Genomic DNA, 17,622 nt, shown 5'->3' on the forward strand with positions numbered 1-17,622 from the left:
TATATAATTAAATGCATTTAAAATAGTCCGCATTTTCCACAGAAAAGCATTAGAAAGTATTTTATTCCATCTGCAAAAATGCACAGAAACGTCCACACAAAAACCAAAAATTTTAAAGATTACCAACTCTAACTCCGAAGCAGTTTAAAAAAAACGGATTTCAATTTCAATAGAAATGTCCAAATTACACTTTACTCGATGATGTTGAAATCTGAAAGAAAGGCATGTTATTGAAATGAGGCAAGGCACGATCACCAAAGACAAACATCTAGGCTAATATATAAAAGCATCTTGCTAAATTACATAAACATAAACATAGGGATGCCAGTATTTACATCTGTGATGATGTCATTGTGGTATGTGAGATGGAGTGGGTCGCACCCACAGGAGGAGTGGGCTTTGGTCACGTCCTTACACTTATGATAAGTGACTTATCATGATCTCACTGTTTTTACGGATGGACTGACAGGACATGCACAGTATTGAGCATGTGTCACCTCAAGTCGTATAGTTGATAAAAACAAACATCCAAATTTATAACCAACATTGGACATAACCTTTATACATTTACAAGATATATGCGTGCAAGCGCTGTGCCTTCATCTGTTGACCATGATTGTCCTGTCATCTACATGTGTTGTTTTTATGATTGCCACATTACATGACATCGTTGTCATGGTATAATTTCCATTATTAACAGGTACCAGTCACGTAAAAACACAACGAAACCAAAAGGTTGTTTTGATCTCTATTTTTTATTTCATGTTAGACATTAAATGTCTTTATTCAAGATACAAATCACTGCAGTTTAGCGATATTTGTCGGACAGTGCCAGGGCAACCTTAGAGAGGAATTTGTCCATTGCAGTGTGCAGCACGGGGTCGAATTCGTTGGGGAACTTGTTGGCCAGCACCACCAGGAGGTTGTGGGAGAGGATCTGTGGGAAGAGAGGAATCAGTGTGTTGCTAGCATATGGCACTCTGTATTTTTGTAGATCACCTAAAATACTTTACCTTGAAGTTTGCGGGATCCACCCTCAGCTGAAAGGCATGGAGCTCGCTGAGAGTGAGCAGGCCATTTAAGAGGTCATCTATGTTCTTCACAGCGAGGTCAACTCCTAACATCACCTTCTTTCCATGCGCCTTTACGCTTGCAGAGCCAGGGGACAGGTCTGGCCAATGAGAGAAGTACGTCTTGGTCTGAGGGTAGACCACTATCATTCTGAAAGACAGAAGAGAACATGACATTATTTCAGTCGGATTTGCACAATTTAACGTAAAGAAACTGACTATGTTTGCGCCACGAAGAAGCTGTACCTGGAGAGAGCGTCATTGCCAATCTCCTCGGCCTTAGGAGCAACCTTGGCCCAAAAGTCCTTTACCAACTTCTTGTCTTTAGCAGAGAGGCTCATCGTTCCACTAGGCAGTGCCAAAATGTTGGCTATGACCGGGCATTGGCACCCCTTTTATACGTTAGCTGGCATGGCGACACACCCTATAGGCCAGATGCCAGATTGAACTTTTGCCAGCTAAACTAACATTCTAGTAGATACTCCCAATAGCCAAAACATTATATTCGGTCTAATTTTCAATTATTTCAAGTAATTATTGACATATTTGTAATATGTCTCGTGTCTAAAAGCAAACGAAGATTGAATAATCTTAAATTAAGATGTCCTGCCATAGCAGAAATTACAACTCCATTGCAATAAAACCCCATATTTATGATGGCAAGCGCATTAAAAACAACCCATTTTAACTCAAGAAACCACAGAGAACCCCTCTTTTAGCATACAGTGATGCCAAGTAGACTAAACTGTATAGGCCTAACCTACATATAAATTCAAATAAAATGTAGGATTATAATATTGGATGTGGATGCATTCATAACTTGAATGTTTATATGATATCATACTGGCAAATATTTGACTACATATTTCCTTAAATTTTACTTGGAAATAGACTGTCAAATGAGTTAAAGGCAAATGAGAAAATACAGCAATATACTTAAGCAATAGCAGCCTGTGTTTTTTCAAACCAGTATCATTAATCTTAATGACTGCTTACATTAACTGACTCTTTTTAGCCATATTAAAAAAATCACAGATTAACTCAGAAAACGCCCTCAAATCAGGTCAATTTTTAATGTGCGTTTATATGAACTCCTTCATATGGAGCCAGTGGGAGGAGATTTTGCAAGTGACGATAACAGAAGCGTGTTCGCATGTAGTAGAGAGATAAGTTTTTGGCCCACATGTGTTTGTTGAAAGGAGGAGCAGTATCAGCCTGTGGCTTGAACAATCATGTTTGCTAAATATCAGTCCAAGTTTAAATATTGTTCGTGTTCTTCTAAGGTCTATTCATGATCGCACTCTGATTATCTAACTGAAAGACATTCTAATGAAATTAAATAAACAAGCATGGCCATCTCCACTCTGACGATGTCGCCAGTAAAATCAGCCTAAAAGGTAGCCTAGGCTATAAGTAAAAAGTAGGCTATAAATCATAGCACAGAAGAAATTAAAGATTTTCCCCACATCAAGTCTCCATTTAGACTAAAATATCACCTTTGGTCCCTATCATGTAACTAAGGACAAGGCGCCCTAAAGTAATGCTGAAGTAGCCTATTCTTTTTCTGTGAAGGTCTATTTGTGTTCGTTTAATGTAAAATACTTCAAATTAATTAAATAGACAATGGCCTGTATGATGATGCATTATTTTACACAAATCCCACACAAACCCAAGCAATATAAAACATCCAGTCAATCCAACTTTTGCATTGATTGGTTAATCTTATACTGTAGGTCACATCATGACCTTATGGACACTATGGACAGTAAAATGTGCTTAGTCATAAATTGATATCCAAAAAAGAAGAAAAAAAACGATTAGCCGATATTCAAACATTTTCCTCGAATTCCCCTCGTGAAAGGCGTTTCCTCACGTCCAACTTTGACAGCTTCGTGGAGAGCATCATCCAATAGATGTGACTTGTTGCCGTCAGGGAGGAGCGAGGCGATTGCATAAATAGGATAGCGAGAGTGTGTGACAGTATGATTCATATTCTCCCCAACAAGAGAAATCATCAGACATCACCATGGTTGAGTGGACAGACGCTGAGCGCGCCGCTATCCAGGACATCTTCAGCAACCTTGATTACGAAGACATCGGTCCCAAAGCCCTGCGGAGGTAAACCCAGCAGATGTCAACGTTCATCCTCATAGCTTGATTGACTTTCACCTTAAAGCCTCAATAATTAATCTATTATTTTCTCATATGCATTCATTCTATTAATGTATGGTGTCCTTGAAGGCAAGTCCCTATATGTAACTCACCTTGTGACAGCACAGCATCCATCAGGACAAAGCCCTTAATTGTTAAAAAAAATGTTTTATGGTCATCTTTATCTTTACAGGTGCTTGATCGTTTACCCTTGGTGCCAGCGGTACTTTGGAGGGTTCGGGAACCTTTATAATGCAGAAGCCATCCTTTCCAACCCCATGGTAGCGGCACACGGCATCGTTGTGCTCCACGGTCTCGACAGGGCCATGAAGAACATGGATAACATCAAGAACACTTACGCTGAGCTGAGCGTGCTGCACTCCGAAAAATTGCATGTGGATCCCGACAACTTCAGAGTGAGTTCTGCGGCAAAACTTAATTTGTAAACACTAAGGGGCGCGTTTCCCAAAAGCATATTTGCTAACTAAGTTAGCAACTTTGTTGGTTGTAATGCAATTTCCCATTGCCAACCAACTAAGTTGCTAACAGGTTAGCAACTATGCTTTTGGGAAACACACCCAAGATCAGTATAACCAACTTGACAAACCTAACTATTGTCCATTTTCATTTTTCAGCTGCTTGCCGACTGTCTGTCTGTGGTTATTGCTGGGAAGATGGGCACTGCTTTCACACCCGAGATCCAGGCTGCATGGCAGAAGTTCCTGGCTGTTGTGGTCAACGCTTTGGGTCGGCAGTACCACTAGGCCTACATGCTTGATCCCGAAGCATAGCGAAATACATTGTCCTTACCAATGAAATTAATAAAGGTGGCATTAACCAAAATTTTCTGGTTTCGTTGTATACTTTTTGCATTTACAAAACCAACATCTTTAACCAGAATGTTAAAGCTCAGTCTTGGCTTGGTCACCGCTCTATCAAACAATACAGTGGAGCCTTTTTAAAAGACTGCTGACATCTAGGCCCGTGTCTTCAGAGACTGGCAAGACTACTGGATAAAACGTTCTATAGAAATCACAGGACAAATTACAGAAAATCTAAACACTCCTGCAAAATCCCTTTACCTGTTTTGCTTCAATGCCATAAGGACCATTTTAGCATATTTGTTTCTCAATATCAATCTTATAAGAGAACGCACGAAATATGTACACCGTATTTAAATACATATAAAATGTATTTTATGTTCTGAAACCAGTGCCGTGTCAAAAGCCTTTAGGCAGGGTGCAAAGTGGAGGAGCCACCTGAAACATCTCCGGTGATCATCTTCATTGTATTCCCCCTTGCGAGATTGGTCATTAGCCTATAACACTGCAACAACCAATCGAATGGATACCGAAGAGTAGAACCTGGACCAGTTTTTTTTATTTGTGTTTTTTACATTCCCTCTACTGGTTGAATTTAAATAAAGAAAACGAGAAATAAACATATATCATCATAACACTGCTAAAACAACATTTAATGGGTGCTTAGACTTTTGCACAGTCTGTAGAAGTCTATCTCCTGATTTTTAAAACTACTAAACCATTTACGTTGAACTATAAGTAAAACAAAAGGATGAAAGTGAAGCACCAGGAATAACTTGCTGCCGTCCTATAAGCCTTTGCAACACTGAGATAAGAAACTATCAGTGTTGCGAAAAGTTTTCAAATGTGTTTGTTAATGTTAGGTATTCTAAACAACAGAAGAATTTTGAAGCAAGGTTGCATCTTAGGAACAAGATATCAGTGATCTCATGTCCTGGTACCCTAGTGTAAGACTAAGAAAGTCTATATTTGTTGCAAAACTTAAATAAAAATATTGTTAATTTATTCTGACTATCATGGGGCTCCAGACTTTGTTAACACATGGGCATCTGAACACACAAAACAAATTTTGATCATTTTCCTAAAAATTTGGATGCACTTTAGAACATCCGTGACCATGTGTATTCCTTGTCAAAAATGACCAGCCATTAGAAATGAGTGGGCGAGAAAATGGTCAGTGTATATGAAATTGAGTCACATAGATAAGTTGTGTCATCAGAGCATGGATCGAAAAGAGAAATACTTAGCCTAAACACCTTTAATTTATGTGCAGGTGATGTCCAAATCGCAATTTAGTAAATCTAATAGGTTATTCAAATTCACGGACTATGAATTCAAGATGCTTAATGTGGAGTAAGTTGTTTTCGTTATTACAAAAACGTTTTGCCTACACGCAAACATATCAACAAATTGTACCTGAAAAACACCTCAAATAAAGAACACATTTCCCTTCAAACAATTATGAAACAATTTACTTTCATTAACTTGTTACAAAATAAGACTTTGTTTTACACATCAAACATCTTACTGCAAGCATCTCCAGGGTGCAACCAGAGACTCTCTTGACAGAGATGCATAAAGCGACTACTGACTTTATTAAGATGTTGATGTAAAAAAAAACATTATGTTATGTTATATTATAGTACATTATAATACAACTGTTTTATATTAGGCTGTTATATTATATCGTTTTAATGCAATTAACTTTAAGACTGAAATCCATACAACAAAGTACTCCAATGACTCAGTGGACATTTACTTAGTTATAGAGACCTATAGGCCTAGGCATTTTATTCGCTTGAACCCCATTTATTTTGTCCTCTTATTTGTTTGTGTAATTTGGTGGCCTGTTGCTTGTAATCCAGAGGCGATAGGCTACACATTCAGTTATCTATTGTTTTAGGCGCAGTGTGAATCCATCCATATATTGGGTAAAAGCACAGTGTGATGGACACACATATAGGCACACCGAACAACACACTTTTTGCGCAGCTATACAACAGCAAAAAAACTGCTGATTGTGCATTTCTAAAACTGACTTGTCTAAGTTCAGTGAGTTATCTCTTTAGATGATGGACTATATTTAGCTGCGCGTGATAAGAAAAGTGCTCCCTCGCCCTTTCACAGAAATCTCCTTTATTCACCCCAAGCTTGTCCTAAAAGATAACTATCCCAAATGCAGCCAATTGAGGGAGAGAACACAGAGGTGGAGCATCCTGACGAGTTAGGAAACTCTTTCAATAAATAGAACCCACGCACAGGGCTTCCATCAGGTTCCCTCAACAGCTCGAATCGCTTCCAGCATCCTCATACGCAAAGAAGTTGCAAGAATGAGTCTGACCGAGAAAGAGAAGACCGTTGTGAGGGACTTCTTTGGGAAGATTGTTGCTCGGTCCGACGACATTGGAACTGAGTCTCTCACGAGGTAATGATTATTTCATTAGCTACTACGTTTAAATTCGACCATGTTTTTACTTTGTAACACGATTAAATATTTCTGCTAACACTGAATGTACCATTCACCAATAGACTACTGGTCGTGTATCCTCAAACGAAGTCTTACTTCGACCATTGGAAGGAGACGACTCCTTATTCCGCTCCGGTAAGGAAGCATGGCATCAACGTCATGGGAGGCATCTACGAGGCCGTCGGTAAACTTGACGATCTCAAAGGGGGACTGCTGACCCTGAGTGAACTTCATGCCTTCATGCTCAGAGTGGATCCTGTCAACTTCAAGGTGAATAAAAAAAGATGTACCATACACGCGCCACTGATTCATTTCCACATCACGAAAGTAGGATTAATATTTGATTTCATGAGAAAGAGTGAATGACTTGATTTCGCTCTTCTTCTTTTCAGCTCTTCACAAATTGCATCCTGGTTGTACTGAGCATGCTCTTCCCGGAGGACTTCACCCCCCAGGTCCATTTGGCTGTTGACAAGTTCATGGCTCTGCTGGCTCTGGCCTTGGCAGAAAAATACCGTTGATCAGTATGCTTGTGTACTCGAGTGAAATAAAGAAGTTCAACGATGCAAACTGACGTTTCGTGTGTGGAGTCTTCTAATGTTATGTGAACCATTATAGCCTACTTCAAACATCCTAAATGCACGGTGAGATTAGAGAAGTAGTAGGCCAAGCTGAAAACTAACAATAATAGGCTACATCAATTAACGGGTCGACACACAAATCGTAACAGCCCCAATTATCACCACGTTTGTTCAGAAATTCTAAAACAACGATGTTTTTTAACACTTCAAAATAACATTTGCTAAATGAACCTTACATTTTTCAGTAAGCATAGGTGTGTAGATTTGACCAAAATCTGGTTTGGTCCTTAACGGGAGCATTTACTGCCTGAAATATCCGATTTTGTTTACCACGCTCGGAGTTATAGTGCTGGCCTGATGGGTCGCCTATTTACGCCGTTTCAATGGCACATGAACGGTTAGACCGAGAATTCTCGTTATAAAATTAAAATTCCACTGGAGCTCCAAGCGGTTGTGTACACGCAGCCTTACAACACTGTATGCAGCTCTTCGAGTCACGGTAAAATGTATTTTTTGGTACATAGCTAATTTAGATACACTTATGGTGTGGGTGGTTGCGTTTCTTTAGGAGTCCGCCGTCGAAAATACGGGACCGACGGTAATAGGGGGAGTTCCGAAACATGTTTTCATGTTATGTGGCTAAACTCATTCTGGCATCTTGTTGCTTCGGCGTTTCATCTTGAACAATATAAATGTGCAGCAGTAAAAGTGGGACATTTCGTTGACAATATCATGTCACATTGTACATTTTCCACACGGGTAAACAGTTCTGGGTTGTCAAAACAAAAAATCAGTGAAATTAGAAAAACACAGCCTATATAGGAAAAGTTATAGGTTTTCTAGTGTTGCTATAGCTTTATACGTCACTTAAGGAAATGTATACTTTCCCCAGAAGCAGCAACAATACAGAGAATAATTGAGTCATATCTTTCACGTGGACTGTGAAAGGTACGATGACTCCCCAAACAACGTTTTGTCACTTGGGAGGTGCAACGTTTCAGCACCACGGACAGCGCGGATTAAAGATCAAACCATTCAGCACCTGTGTACCGGACAGCGCCAGTCGTATGACAGGGATGCCAGGCGACGGTCCAAGAAGGTTTATTGCTTTCCATGGAATCATTTTCTATTCTTGTTATATGCCTTGAAGAAAGTATTGAAATACACCAATCTGCAAATGTAGGCCACTTCTTTTATGAAAAAACGAGAAAAGCCGTTTACATTGATTGCAACAATTAGACAAAATAGTGACGTTAATGTCTTCCCTGTAATGATGTGCTCTATTCACATTGTATTGGCCATTGTGTATTATTGGCCTTAATACAATGACTTCAGTGTACATGGGTCATTCTACGAAAATGTGGCATTTTGCATTCAAAATATCTAATTTTCAAAGTACTGTTTCTAAAATCTTGAAGCACCTATTCGGATGAAGTAGATTCTTACCTCTCAAAAAACATGTGGTGCCATCTCAGGCCATCTTATTTATTTATTTATTTACTTAACAAATAGTCAATAGATGTATGTGTGCTATGTCAACCCTGTTACCAAAAAAAATCATATATTATTATAAAATAATATGAGTGCTCTTGTAACTATTCATGAATATTACACAAATAATTATGTGTTACATAAATAATTCTGGTGTAGAACACATGAATTATTCGTTTTTAGGATTGACAGTAACAGGGTTGACAGTAACAGGGTTGATGAAATATTGTTACAGTTTTTTTCAACTGCTTACACACTAAATCTTTGCTTGTCACACAATTTTCTAAACATGTCCTCCAAACATCATAACCCGACACCAAATCTGCAAAACCATACACTAATTCTCAGTGTTTGACTCAGTTTTCAATTGACTAAAACACATTTTGCAAAACACCATACACAATTTTCTACCTAACACACAAAAATCTAACAGGAAGTAACTTTATTTCGTTCTTCAAACACAACCCATCAAAATGCCACACTAAATCACCAGTGCTTCACTCTTTCTCTTCACATGTGCAAACTTTACTGAACACCATCCAATCATTGCCTTAGTATAAGTCTATGAATAGATATACTCTCTATATAGGTATAGACCCTTTCAATCTGCTCCTAGAGGATTTCCGGTTGAAATACTATTCAGAACCAATGCAGATACTTTTAAAATAGAGAAAATACAGTAATCGGACTTTAGCTTACAGTAATGTTCTACAAAAAGTTGACTTTATGTAAAATTTGTCTTTTTACTCTATTTTTGTTTGCCCCTATGTTACAGTACCATTAGCTCAATACATTTTTCTGTGCCTCCAGATATGCCTTAGGAACGCTTACTGTAGAATTACAGTTTTTTACAATTGTTTACACACGTTTTCAAAACTCTGTGTCTATTTTTCAAAACTCCACACACAAAACCCACAACTGCTCACACAAAATGCAAAATGCCTCAAATCTCCAGCAAAATGACACACAACATTCAAAATGTCAAAAACACACGTTTAAAGCAAACATTTGCCTCACATTACAAACACTTTTGTCATAATATGACATTTTGGATACATCATGTACACACTGTTGCTCAAAACCTAAAGCTCTTCTGTCTTAGGCTTTCTATATGTATTTCCATACAAGAGTGAAAGTTACGGTATCAACAAAGAGAAGTTGAAATACACAGTAAAAATGCAAGCAATATTGAAACCAAAAATAGTGATTTTTCCCAAATAATTTGTTGTTGTGAATACAGTATTTTACAGCAAACAAGAAAAAAAGCAAAGAAGAATACAGTGACCACCAGATGTACATGGAGTTTTGAAAACACTGATTTTTTTTTTCTTCTAAAGACAAGTGTGTGTGTGTGTGTGTGTGTGTGTGTGTGTGTGAGGTGGGGGGGGGGGTCGTGTACAGTATGTATTCATAGGCCTATAGACCCTTTCAACTGCAGAAACAAACAATTCTACAGTAAGCGTTCCTAAGGCATTTCTGGAGGCACAGAAAAATTTATTGAGCTAATGGTACTGTAACATGGGGACAAACAAAAATAGAGTAAAAAGACAAATTTTACATAAAGTCAACTTTTTGTAGAACATTACTGTAAGCTAAAGTCCGATTACTGTATTTTCTCTATTTTTAAAGTATCTGCATTGGTTCTGAATATTTCAACCGGAAATCCTCTAGGAGCAGATTGAAAGGGTCTATACCTATATAGAGAGTATATCTATTCATAGACCTATACTAAGGCAATGATTGGATGGTGTTCAGTAAAGTAAAGAGTGTTTGCACATGTGAAGAGAAAGAGTGAAGCACTGGTGATTTAGTGTGGCATTTTGATGGGTTGTGTTTGAAGAACGAAAACAAGTTACTTCCTGTTAGATTTTTGTGCAACCTGGTCTCACGGGAATCCGTGAAATAGCCACGGACGCTTAACTCAAAATCCGTGGTGGGCCCACGGAATCACTGAAATTTCCGTGAAACTCACACGGATTTCGATTCAATGCAAGTTAATGACACTCATATCCCGTGGCTATTTCACGGATCCCCGTTTAAACAACTGAGTGCAGATTTCGCTCAACGGACGTTGTTATCTTATTGGGAAACACACTTTTGATACATTCAGTTCGATTTTTATTGCCTTTTTTAGTGTCTGTGTAATGTTAGCCTGTCAGGCGTTGCATTCCATCCCTGTTTCAACAACTGAGTGCAGATTTCCTCTCAACGGAAGTTACATTTCCGTGAAACACACACGGATTTCGTTCCAATGCAAGTTAATGACAATATATTCCGTGGCTATTTCACGGATCCCCGTTTAACAACTGAGTGCAGATTTCGCTCAACGGATGTTGTTATCTTATTGGGAAACACACTTTTGATACAATCAGTTCGATTTTTATGTAATGTTAGCCTGTCAGGCGTTGCATTCCATCCCTGTTTCAACAACTGAGTGCAGATTTCGCTCAACGGAAGTTACATTTCCGTGAAACACACACAGATTTCGTTCCAATGCAAGTTAATGACAATATATTCCGTGGCCCACACACGGATCCCCCGTTTCAACAACTGAGTACAGATTTCGGTCAACTGACTTTTATAACTTTGGGATACATGGATATTGAATAATTACAGTCGTTTCAGGACTGCATATTTGCCGTTGGCTTAAATTATGCCCTTATTTAAGTGGGATATTTAATAAAAACGTTCTCACTTCTCATTTCAGCGAGGCATAGTAACCGTTGCTAGGTAAACAAAGCCCATGTCAGAAGCGTATCCCCAGAGAATGTCAACTTAAAAAGAATAGCTTACTGATAGCACTAGTTCTTTCGTCTCAATACTGATTATGAAGTTGTTATAAATGTAATACACTACTGCAGAAATGTTTATATTGCTTAAGGTGGAAATAAAGTTCTTTGGCAAAGAGATGCATTCTGGGAAGTGATGTGTTTAAATGTAATGGCTACATATACCCAAGTTTCTTTCATTCGGAGATTTATGCTCATTATTTTACAAATTTGAGCAAGGATATAAAATATTAAGACTGTACTTTTTCATTGCTATTGATATTTTGGCGCAATTTTGTGCATCGCGTCACTGTGTGCGACGATCCCAGGGCGACGCTCGAAAAAGGAAACAGCCCCAGTGTGATAGGCTGGTTGCTGTCATGTGACACACGCCACCACAAGAAAGCGGAAACGCATCGTAGAGCGAGAGCTGGCTGGCTATGTGGGGTAAGGTAAGTTAAACTACGTTAATTTAGTAAATAATAATAATAATGGTGTTGTTTTTTGTTGTTTCGAACAAAATATAGGTATACTTATCATGACCAAAAACCCTTCATGCTGTAAAACAACTAGAATCACGCGAAATTAGTGCAATTTCTTAGTGAATGTCTTATAATGGTAAAAGACGTGGACAAATGCGTGATAATTAGCCAAATAAATAATTGTTATGGTTATTTGGTTAAATTATCGAAATGAGTGCGATGGTGATTGAGATGGTGTTTGACATTAAATTATAAGCAGGTCAGTTTCACGTAATAAGCTATTTGTTTCTTTGGGTCTGGGTAATTCATGTGACAAAAAATTCTGTTATGCTACTACCGTTTTTCTGAAAAACAAAGCAACATTTCTATCTCCAAAATAATGCATTTCTGAGTGTACTACGTAGTGCATGCAGCTTTTAATGTCCAAAGTAGCCTATACTGATTTTCCTGCATAAGAACTACAAATACTCCTTCAAAACTACAGTGTTGACACTTGAAGTTGTGGAGTTATATTTTAGTAGCCTATTCTATAATAGAATAAATACCCACATCAGTTTTACCCTTGTCTCACCTGTATACAAGGGTACAAGGTGTATGAATTGCAGTAGTGATCAAATGAAAAAGGAAAGAAAGGTGTCCTGATGTGTTGTTTAGGGATGGTGCTGCAATGTTTTCTCGACATATCTTTATGTCTTTTTTTCTCCCCTCTACTTATGTTTTCACAGATCCTTGCTCCTGATATCCTGATGTATGGGTTGCATTTCATTAAATTACTCCAACAGAACACTCACAGAAAGGAGAGTGGTGTCAAACTACAAGACAGCCAGTATGTAAGCAAGGCCTTGTTTGTCCTTGTTTGGCTACTCATTTGTCAACTTCCTGAAGAGGCTGAAGCATGCTGGCCTTGACACCTCAGTCCTTGCTTCCATTAACAGCTGTGTTATGGAGTGCATCCTCACATCATGGTCTACTGCAGCGGTGGATACAGAGGACAATTGGCAGGTATTTTACATCACTTTTACATTACTTTTACTGTGATTTTGCTAGATATGGTTGTCGCTGTGCTAAATATAGGCCCATATTGTAGATTTAGATTGTTTCTACAGATTGTAGAAAGTAGATTGAACTGATACATTTAGGCCTACACTGTTAAGGGACAGCTGAATTGACCACCTAAACCATATATTTTCTGAAAGCCTATAGCCTCTAGATGTCAATTAATATACATTAAGACATGTCCCACCTTCCCACTGACTTTGGTGCATCATAAGGCGTACATAGGCCCATATTGTAGATCGAGAAACGCATTGTACAGCTGATATATTTAGGCCTACACTGTTAAGGGACAGCTGAATTGACCACCTAAACCATATATTTTCTGAAAGCCTATAGCCTCTAGATGTCAATTAATTAAGACATGTCCTACCTTCCTACTGACTTTGACATATCAAAACTCCACCTCTGAAATGGGAGTGGTCAACTTTTTTTATGTTTTTCCTTCACAGTTTTTTTTGTGGGTGTCTCAGAGATCCCACCTTTGGAACATTTGTCAGGGGCCTCAAGGGGGTGCCGTGCGTTTTGGTCCCATCCCTCTAGCACCTAGCTTTACCGCGCCAGCAGAGGGAAACCTTGTATGTTTCGAACCGTTTATCTCCTTCCGGGAATAATCCACCGACTCCAAACTGAGCCTGGCTTGTTTGTGATGTCCCGTTGTTCAACATATTCTGATTTCATACTGATCGGATCAACATAAGTGTGCTTTTTGGCTAAAAATTGAAAAATGGCTAAATGTTAAAGCAACACCAAAGAGTTTTTTGTACCTTAAAATAGTGTTTCCAAAATCGTTTCAGTGGTTCATCAACTCGTAACAGGGTGAACGGCACTTTCTGCATCCGCTTCGAGGCCCTCTATCGGCTATAACCGCACTATGTAAGTTTGCCGGATCGGGTAGCGGATATGTAGTTCGATGGAATGAGACATGAGAAACTACAAATTTGACTTGCATCTGATGTCGCAATACATCGTACTTTCATAAAATCATGCAACATATTCTACCTTGTCTGTGGACATTGTTATTTGCAAAGCTGGTGCTGGATAAACAAATAGTGCGTGCGACAGAGGAAAAGTTCTTTGGTGTTGCTTTAAATTGCCAAAAAAGTAGGCACAATGCTTTGCGTTACAGCTAGAGCGATGAAACTTTGCACGCTCTATGTGGGTCTTGTGCAGAAGGTCTGACTTGAATTTCAGCCTCGTAGCTCCATGCTACCACCCAAAACTCCACCTCTGAAGTGGGAGTGGTCAACTTTTTTAAAGTTTTTCCTTCACTGTTTTTTTTGTGGGTGTCTCAGATATCCCACCTTTGGAACAGTTGTCAGGGGCCTCAAGGCTGCGCCGTGCGTCTTGGTCCCATCCCTCTAGCACCTAGCGTTACCGCGGCAGAAGAGGGAAACCTTGTATGTTTCGAACCGTTATCTCCTTCCGGGAATAATCCACCGACTCCAAACTGAGCCTGGCTTGTTTGTAATGTCCCGTTGTTCAACATATTCTGATTTCATACTGATCAGACCAACATAAGTGAGTTTTTTGGCTAAAAATGTAAAAATGACTAAACGTTAGCAATTCCACTGCTTTGTTATTTTGCCACCATATGTACCCTAGCAACACCCAAGCAACCACCTTAATTACCCTAGCAACACCCTAGCAACCATCTTAATTACCCTAGCAACCACTTGTATAATGTCAAGCTAGCAACCACCATAGCAACCAACATGCTTACCCTAACAACCACCATAGCAACCATGTTATTTTGCATAGCAACCACCATATCTACCTTAGCAACACCATAGCAACCATTCAATTTACCCTAGCAACAACCACAATATGACCATAGTAACCACATGACATGTCCTAATGTATGTTAAATCACACCTACAACTGACCAGCTTTCAGAAAATATATGGTTTGCATGGCTGAAACTGCTTTGCCTTTGAGTTGGAGCTCAAAACTTATCATATGTGTACCTCGTTCGCCAATATACAAAATAGTGCCATGTATAGAGTTATGAACACTGATCGTATGATATGCAAAAGTCTGCAGGAAAGTAGGTCAGGCTTTCAGAATACAGTGGGACATGTCTCAATTCATGCTAATATTGGGTGCAGTGAAGAAAGAAAGGGAGGGAGGCTGCTTTTAAAAGAGAGGGAAAGTATAATATTTTTAATATTGTTTTCAGATGAAGAATTGGTGCGGTGGTGAGGCTGGAGCACCCCTGGCTTTTGCCGTATGGGTTGACTTCAGCAGTGAGTCACCCACCGTTAATTTCACAGGTATATGTAATATGTTTTTATTCAACAACATTTCAATGATGAGATCTATCGAAGATGACATTCAATGGAAGAACAATTATTTTAGTATGGTCACAATCTGGCCCTGAGTTTTGATAAAAATGATATTGACATGGCAACACAAACCGAATTGATAATGGATTTTAAGGGTTTTTTTCCCGGTTACGGTTCATTTAGGGCCAAAGTATCTTGAGGCCTTTTGGACCAATGACAGGAAGGCTGAGCTGCTAAACATGTACACTAATAGGGGTGTGTCAAGTGGTATGTATAAATGAAAGTGGTGTTAAGGTTTGTTTCTGTGTCAATCCTTTCTTGAAGTTCAGAAAAGGAACCTTAACATTTGTTTTTAATGACACTGAGCGTACTGTCTTACAGATGCTTTGGGGGGTGAGAGGCCATACGTTGACCCTGATATCAGTGGCACACATTGCCGGATGGCAATTGGCCGTCTGATAAAAGAACATGGTATGACTGGCATTGTATGTTTTCAATTTCCTTATTTAAAGATCAAAATGATGCAGACTACTGAATCTGATTACACTTTAACACCCTTCTATCTCAGCACTGAGTCAGGGTTTGTCTCGGTCTGAATATCTGCCACAACACAGGCCGCCTTGGTGGCCTGAGGAATTGCCCTTTGCCTCAGTCAGTGACGGTATGTTAATATTGACCAACTATTACTGTTTCAACTGCATGCACACAGCTGTTGCAACATGATTTGACTTTTCATAAGAGTATATGATAAAACCAGTAATGATGCATTGTTTGCCATTTTTTATGGAAAAGGTGAAGGGCGTAAAGCTTTCACTGCTGAAAAGCTGAGGCAGGTGGTACGCTCATACAATGCGTATTACAATCTCCAGGTATATATACAAATGCATGAACCTGTCTAAAACCTTTTGCATACCAGTGTGTTTTACAGACTAAAACAGATTTGTACACACATATCTAACAATAATGTGCTTTTCCTTTAATCTGTTGAGCTGCAGCAGTCTGTTGAGGCACCACCATCACCCCCATCACCAGCACCAGCAGCAACACCAACAGCAGCACAAACACCACCAGCACCACAAACACCACCAGCAGCAGCGGCAGATCATAAAGAAGGATCACAATGAATACTACATGTCATTTCCTTTAATGTGTCAACATCTTTTGGAAAAGTAAAGCATCTATCATCATAAAGCAATCTCACTTTTCTTTGTTGATAAGCTACGTGTTTTTCATCGTAATTGATTCAATATCCAAGTGTGACAGTTTTGGTGTACCATGAACAGAACAGGACAATTGGAAACAGTTAGCCACCTATGTTACAGAGTCTAAAAACAAGCAGATTAGCACTAGCAGATTTAGAAATAGCTTCTTTCCCAATGCAATAACAATAAAGGAATTCATTCATTTAGTCATTTCAGTTTGTATTACTACTTTCATTATTATTGTTGTAATCTCACATGTACTATGGCTATCATAATTAAAATTAGATAGATACATAGATAATGTGTCAGTGAAAATACATATATGAGCCAATGTTCCAGCAGATGGGGTATGGATATCGGGCATGCATATCCACTCCTAGGCCTATTCTCCTACACTCCCCCTGTAGTAGCCAGCATTACATTGAAATCTCTCACTTTGGCCTATAGGACACTGACTGGATCTGCTCCTTGTTATTTTAATTCAATGATCAAGATGTACTTCCCCAACCGCCCACTGCTGTCTTCTGATTACCATTTGTTCTGTCGACCACTCATGAACGCTAAATTCAAGACTCTTCCTCAGTGGTTCCATGTGGGTGCAATAAGTTGCACAGTGCTCTTTGTTCCTGTGATAGTTTACAGTGTTTTAAAAGGGGTCTAAAGGCACATTTGTTCAACATGCACTTAGTCCATTAAACAGTAAGCAACTTGTTATTATATCATTGATTGAATGGGCATTTGTTTATTAGCCTATTGCTTGTCCTTATTACAGTCTGATCAACATCTTAATTTATTCCCTGTTCAATATATTTAATATATATATTTATATGTTGCTTTGAACAGCAAAGATTAGGATAATGAGCCTCCTTATTCTTCAGCCAAGCAGGTAGGCCTACGGGGCGTTGCCTAGCAACAAGGGTCAGAAGTAGCCTACTGTACACGTTTTTCGATATTTTGTGGAATTATACTTCTTTTCATTGAATGCCAATGAGTCATGTACTAACTTGCTTTAACTATTTCTCTACATATTATACCCAGCAAAAGTCGTCTGTGCCAGTGTGCATCCTAACAATAATTTGTTTATGTTTTAATACAAAGCCGTTTTAATGAACTACAAATTCGGCGCCATTGTTATAAAGCAGCGTTGAAATGAACGCTACACGTCATGGGGCATGTAGTCTAATTACAGAAATAGCTATAATTTCAAAATTACAAAAATATTTGTATATATAACATGAGAAACATGCTTGA

At 38.8% G+C, this 17,622-nt stretch overlaps 3 protein-coding genes and 1 long non-coding RNA gene across 7 annotated transcripts; 3 read left to right on the top strand and 1 right to left on the bottom strand.

Moving 5' to 3' along the window:
* Window positions 1-808: 808 nt before the first annotated feature.
* LOC143138555 (hemoglobin embryonic subunit alpha-like) lies at window positions 809-1,411 on the bottom strand. The gene is made up of 3 exons (XM_076299000.1): window positions 1,317-1,411; window positions 1,014-1,221; window positions 809-937 (listed from the first exon to the last, which is right to left on the bottom strand). Exons 1-3 carry the CDS (start codon window positions 1,409-1,411, stop codon window positions 809-811), a joined length of 432 nt encoding a protein of 143 aa, XP_076155115.1.
* A 1,680-nt stretch (window positions 1,412-3,091) lies between these two features.
* Window positions 3,092-3,985, top strand: hbbe2 (hemoglobin beta embryonic-2). The gene is made up of 3 exons (XM_076299001.1): window positions 3,092-3,188; window positions 3,415-3,637; window positions 3,857-3,985. Exons 1-3 carry the CDS (start codon window positions 3,097-3,099, stop codon window positions 3,983-3,985), a joined length of 444 nt encoding a protein of 147 aa, XP_076155116.1. The 5' UTR covers window positions 3,092-3,096.
* Window positions 3,986-6,372: 2,387 nt separating this feature from the next.
* On the top strand, window positions 6,373-7,030 carry LOC143138557 (hemoglobin subunit alpha-2-like). The gene is made up of 3 exons (XM_076299002.1): window positions 6,373-6,467; window positions 6,572-6,779; window positions 6,902-7,030. The coding sequence occupies exons 1-3, from the start codon at window positions 6,373-6,375 to the stop codon at window positions 7,028-7,030; spliced, it is 432 nt and encodes a 143-aa protein (XP_076155117.1).
* Window positions 7,031-11,584: 4,554 nt separating this feature from the next.
* LOC143138027 (uncharacterized) lies at window positions 11,585-16,586 on the top strand. 4 transcript variants are annotated; one of them, XR_012990143.1, is made up of 9 exons: window positions 11,585-11,801; window positions 12,557-12,661; window positions 12,767-12,833; window positions 15,064-15,157; window positions 15,353-15,436; window positions 15,551-15,640; window positions 15,738-15,830; window positions 15,962-16,038; window positions 16,165-16,586. It is a non-coding gene; the product is annotated as an uncharacterized LOC143138027 (long non-coding RNA). The 4 variants fall into 4 exon arrangements; XR_012990142.1 differs by having other exon boundaries at window positions 12,557-12,833; window positions 16,159-16,586; XR_012990140.1 differs by having other exon boundaries at window positions 12,557-12,833.
* The last annotated feature ends 1,036 nt before the right edge of the window (window positions 16,587-17,622 follow it).

The sequence above is a fragment of the Alosa pseudoharengus genome, unplaced genomic scaffold, assembly GCF_046254945.1.
Source record: "Alosa pseudoharengus isolate Yale_2024_CS ecotype anadromous, Long Island Sound unplaced genomic scaffold, YU_APseudo_1.1 YU_APseudo_1.1_scf_21, whole genome shotgun sequence".
Taxonomy (NCBI): Eukaryota; Metazoa; Chordata; class Actinopteri; order Clupeiformes; family Clupeidae; genus Alosa; species Alosa pseudoharengus.

Coding starts and splice junctions, on each gene's coding strand:
- LOC143138555 (XM_076299000.1), bottom strand. CDS start 1,411: ATGAGCCTCTCTGCTAAAGACAAGAAGTTGGTAAAGGACTTTTGGGCC. Junction 1,222..1,316: donor GGCAATGACGCTCTCTCCAG/GTACAGCTTCTT, acceptor TCTGTCTTTCAG/AATGATAGTGGTCTACCCTC. Junction 938..1,013: donor TGGATCCCGCAAACTTCAAG/GTAAAGTATTTT, acceptor CTCTTCCCACAG/ATCCTCTCCCACAACCTCCT.
- hbbe2 (XM_076299001.1), top strand. CDS start 3,097: ATGGTTGAGTGGACAGACGCTGAGCGCGCCGCTATCCAGGACATCTTC. Junction 3,189..3,414: donor GGTCCCAAAGCCCTGCGGAG/GTAAACCCAGCA, acceptor TTATCTTTACAG/GTGCTTGATCGTTTACCCTT. Junction 3,638..3,856: donor TGGATCCCGACAACTTCAGA/GTGAGTTCTGCG, acceptor TTCATTTTTCAG/CTGCTTGCCGACTGTCTGTC.
- LOC143138557 (XM_076299002.1), top strand. CDS start 6,373: ATGAGTCTGACCGAGAAAGAGAAGACCGTTGTGAGGGACTTCTTTGGG. Junction 6,468..6,571: donor GGAACTGAGTCTCTCACGAG/GTAATGATTATT, acceptor ATTCACCAATAG/ACTACTGGTCGTGTATCCTC. Junction 6,780..6,901: donor TGGATCCTGTCAACTTCAAG/GTGAATAAAAAA, acceptor TCTTCTTTTCAG/CTCTTCACAAATTGCATCCT.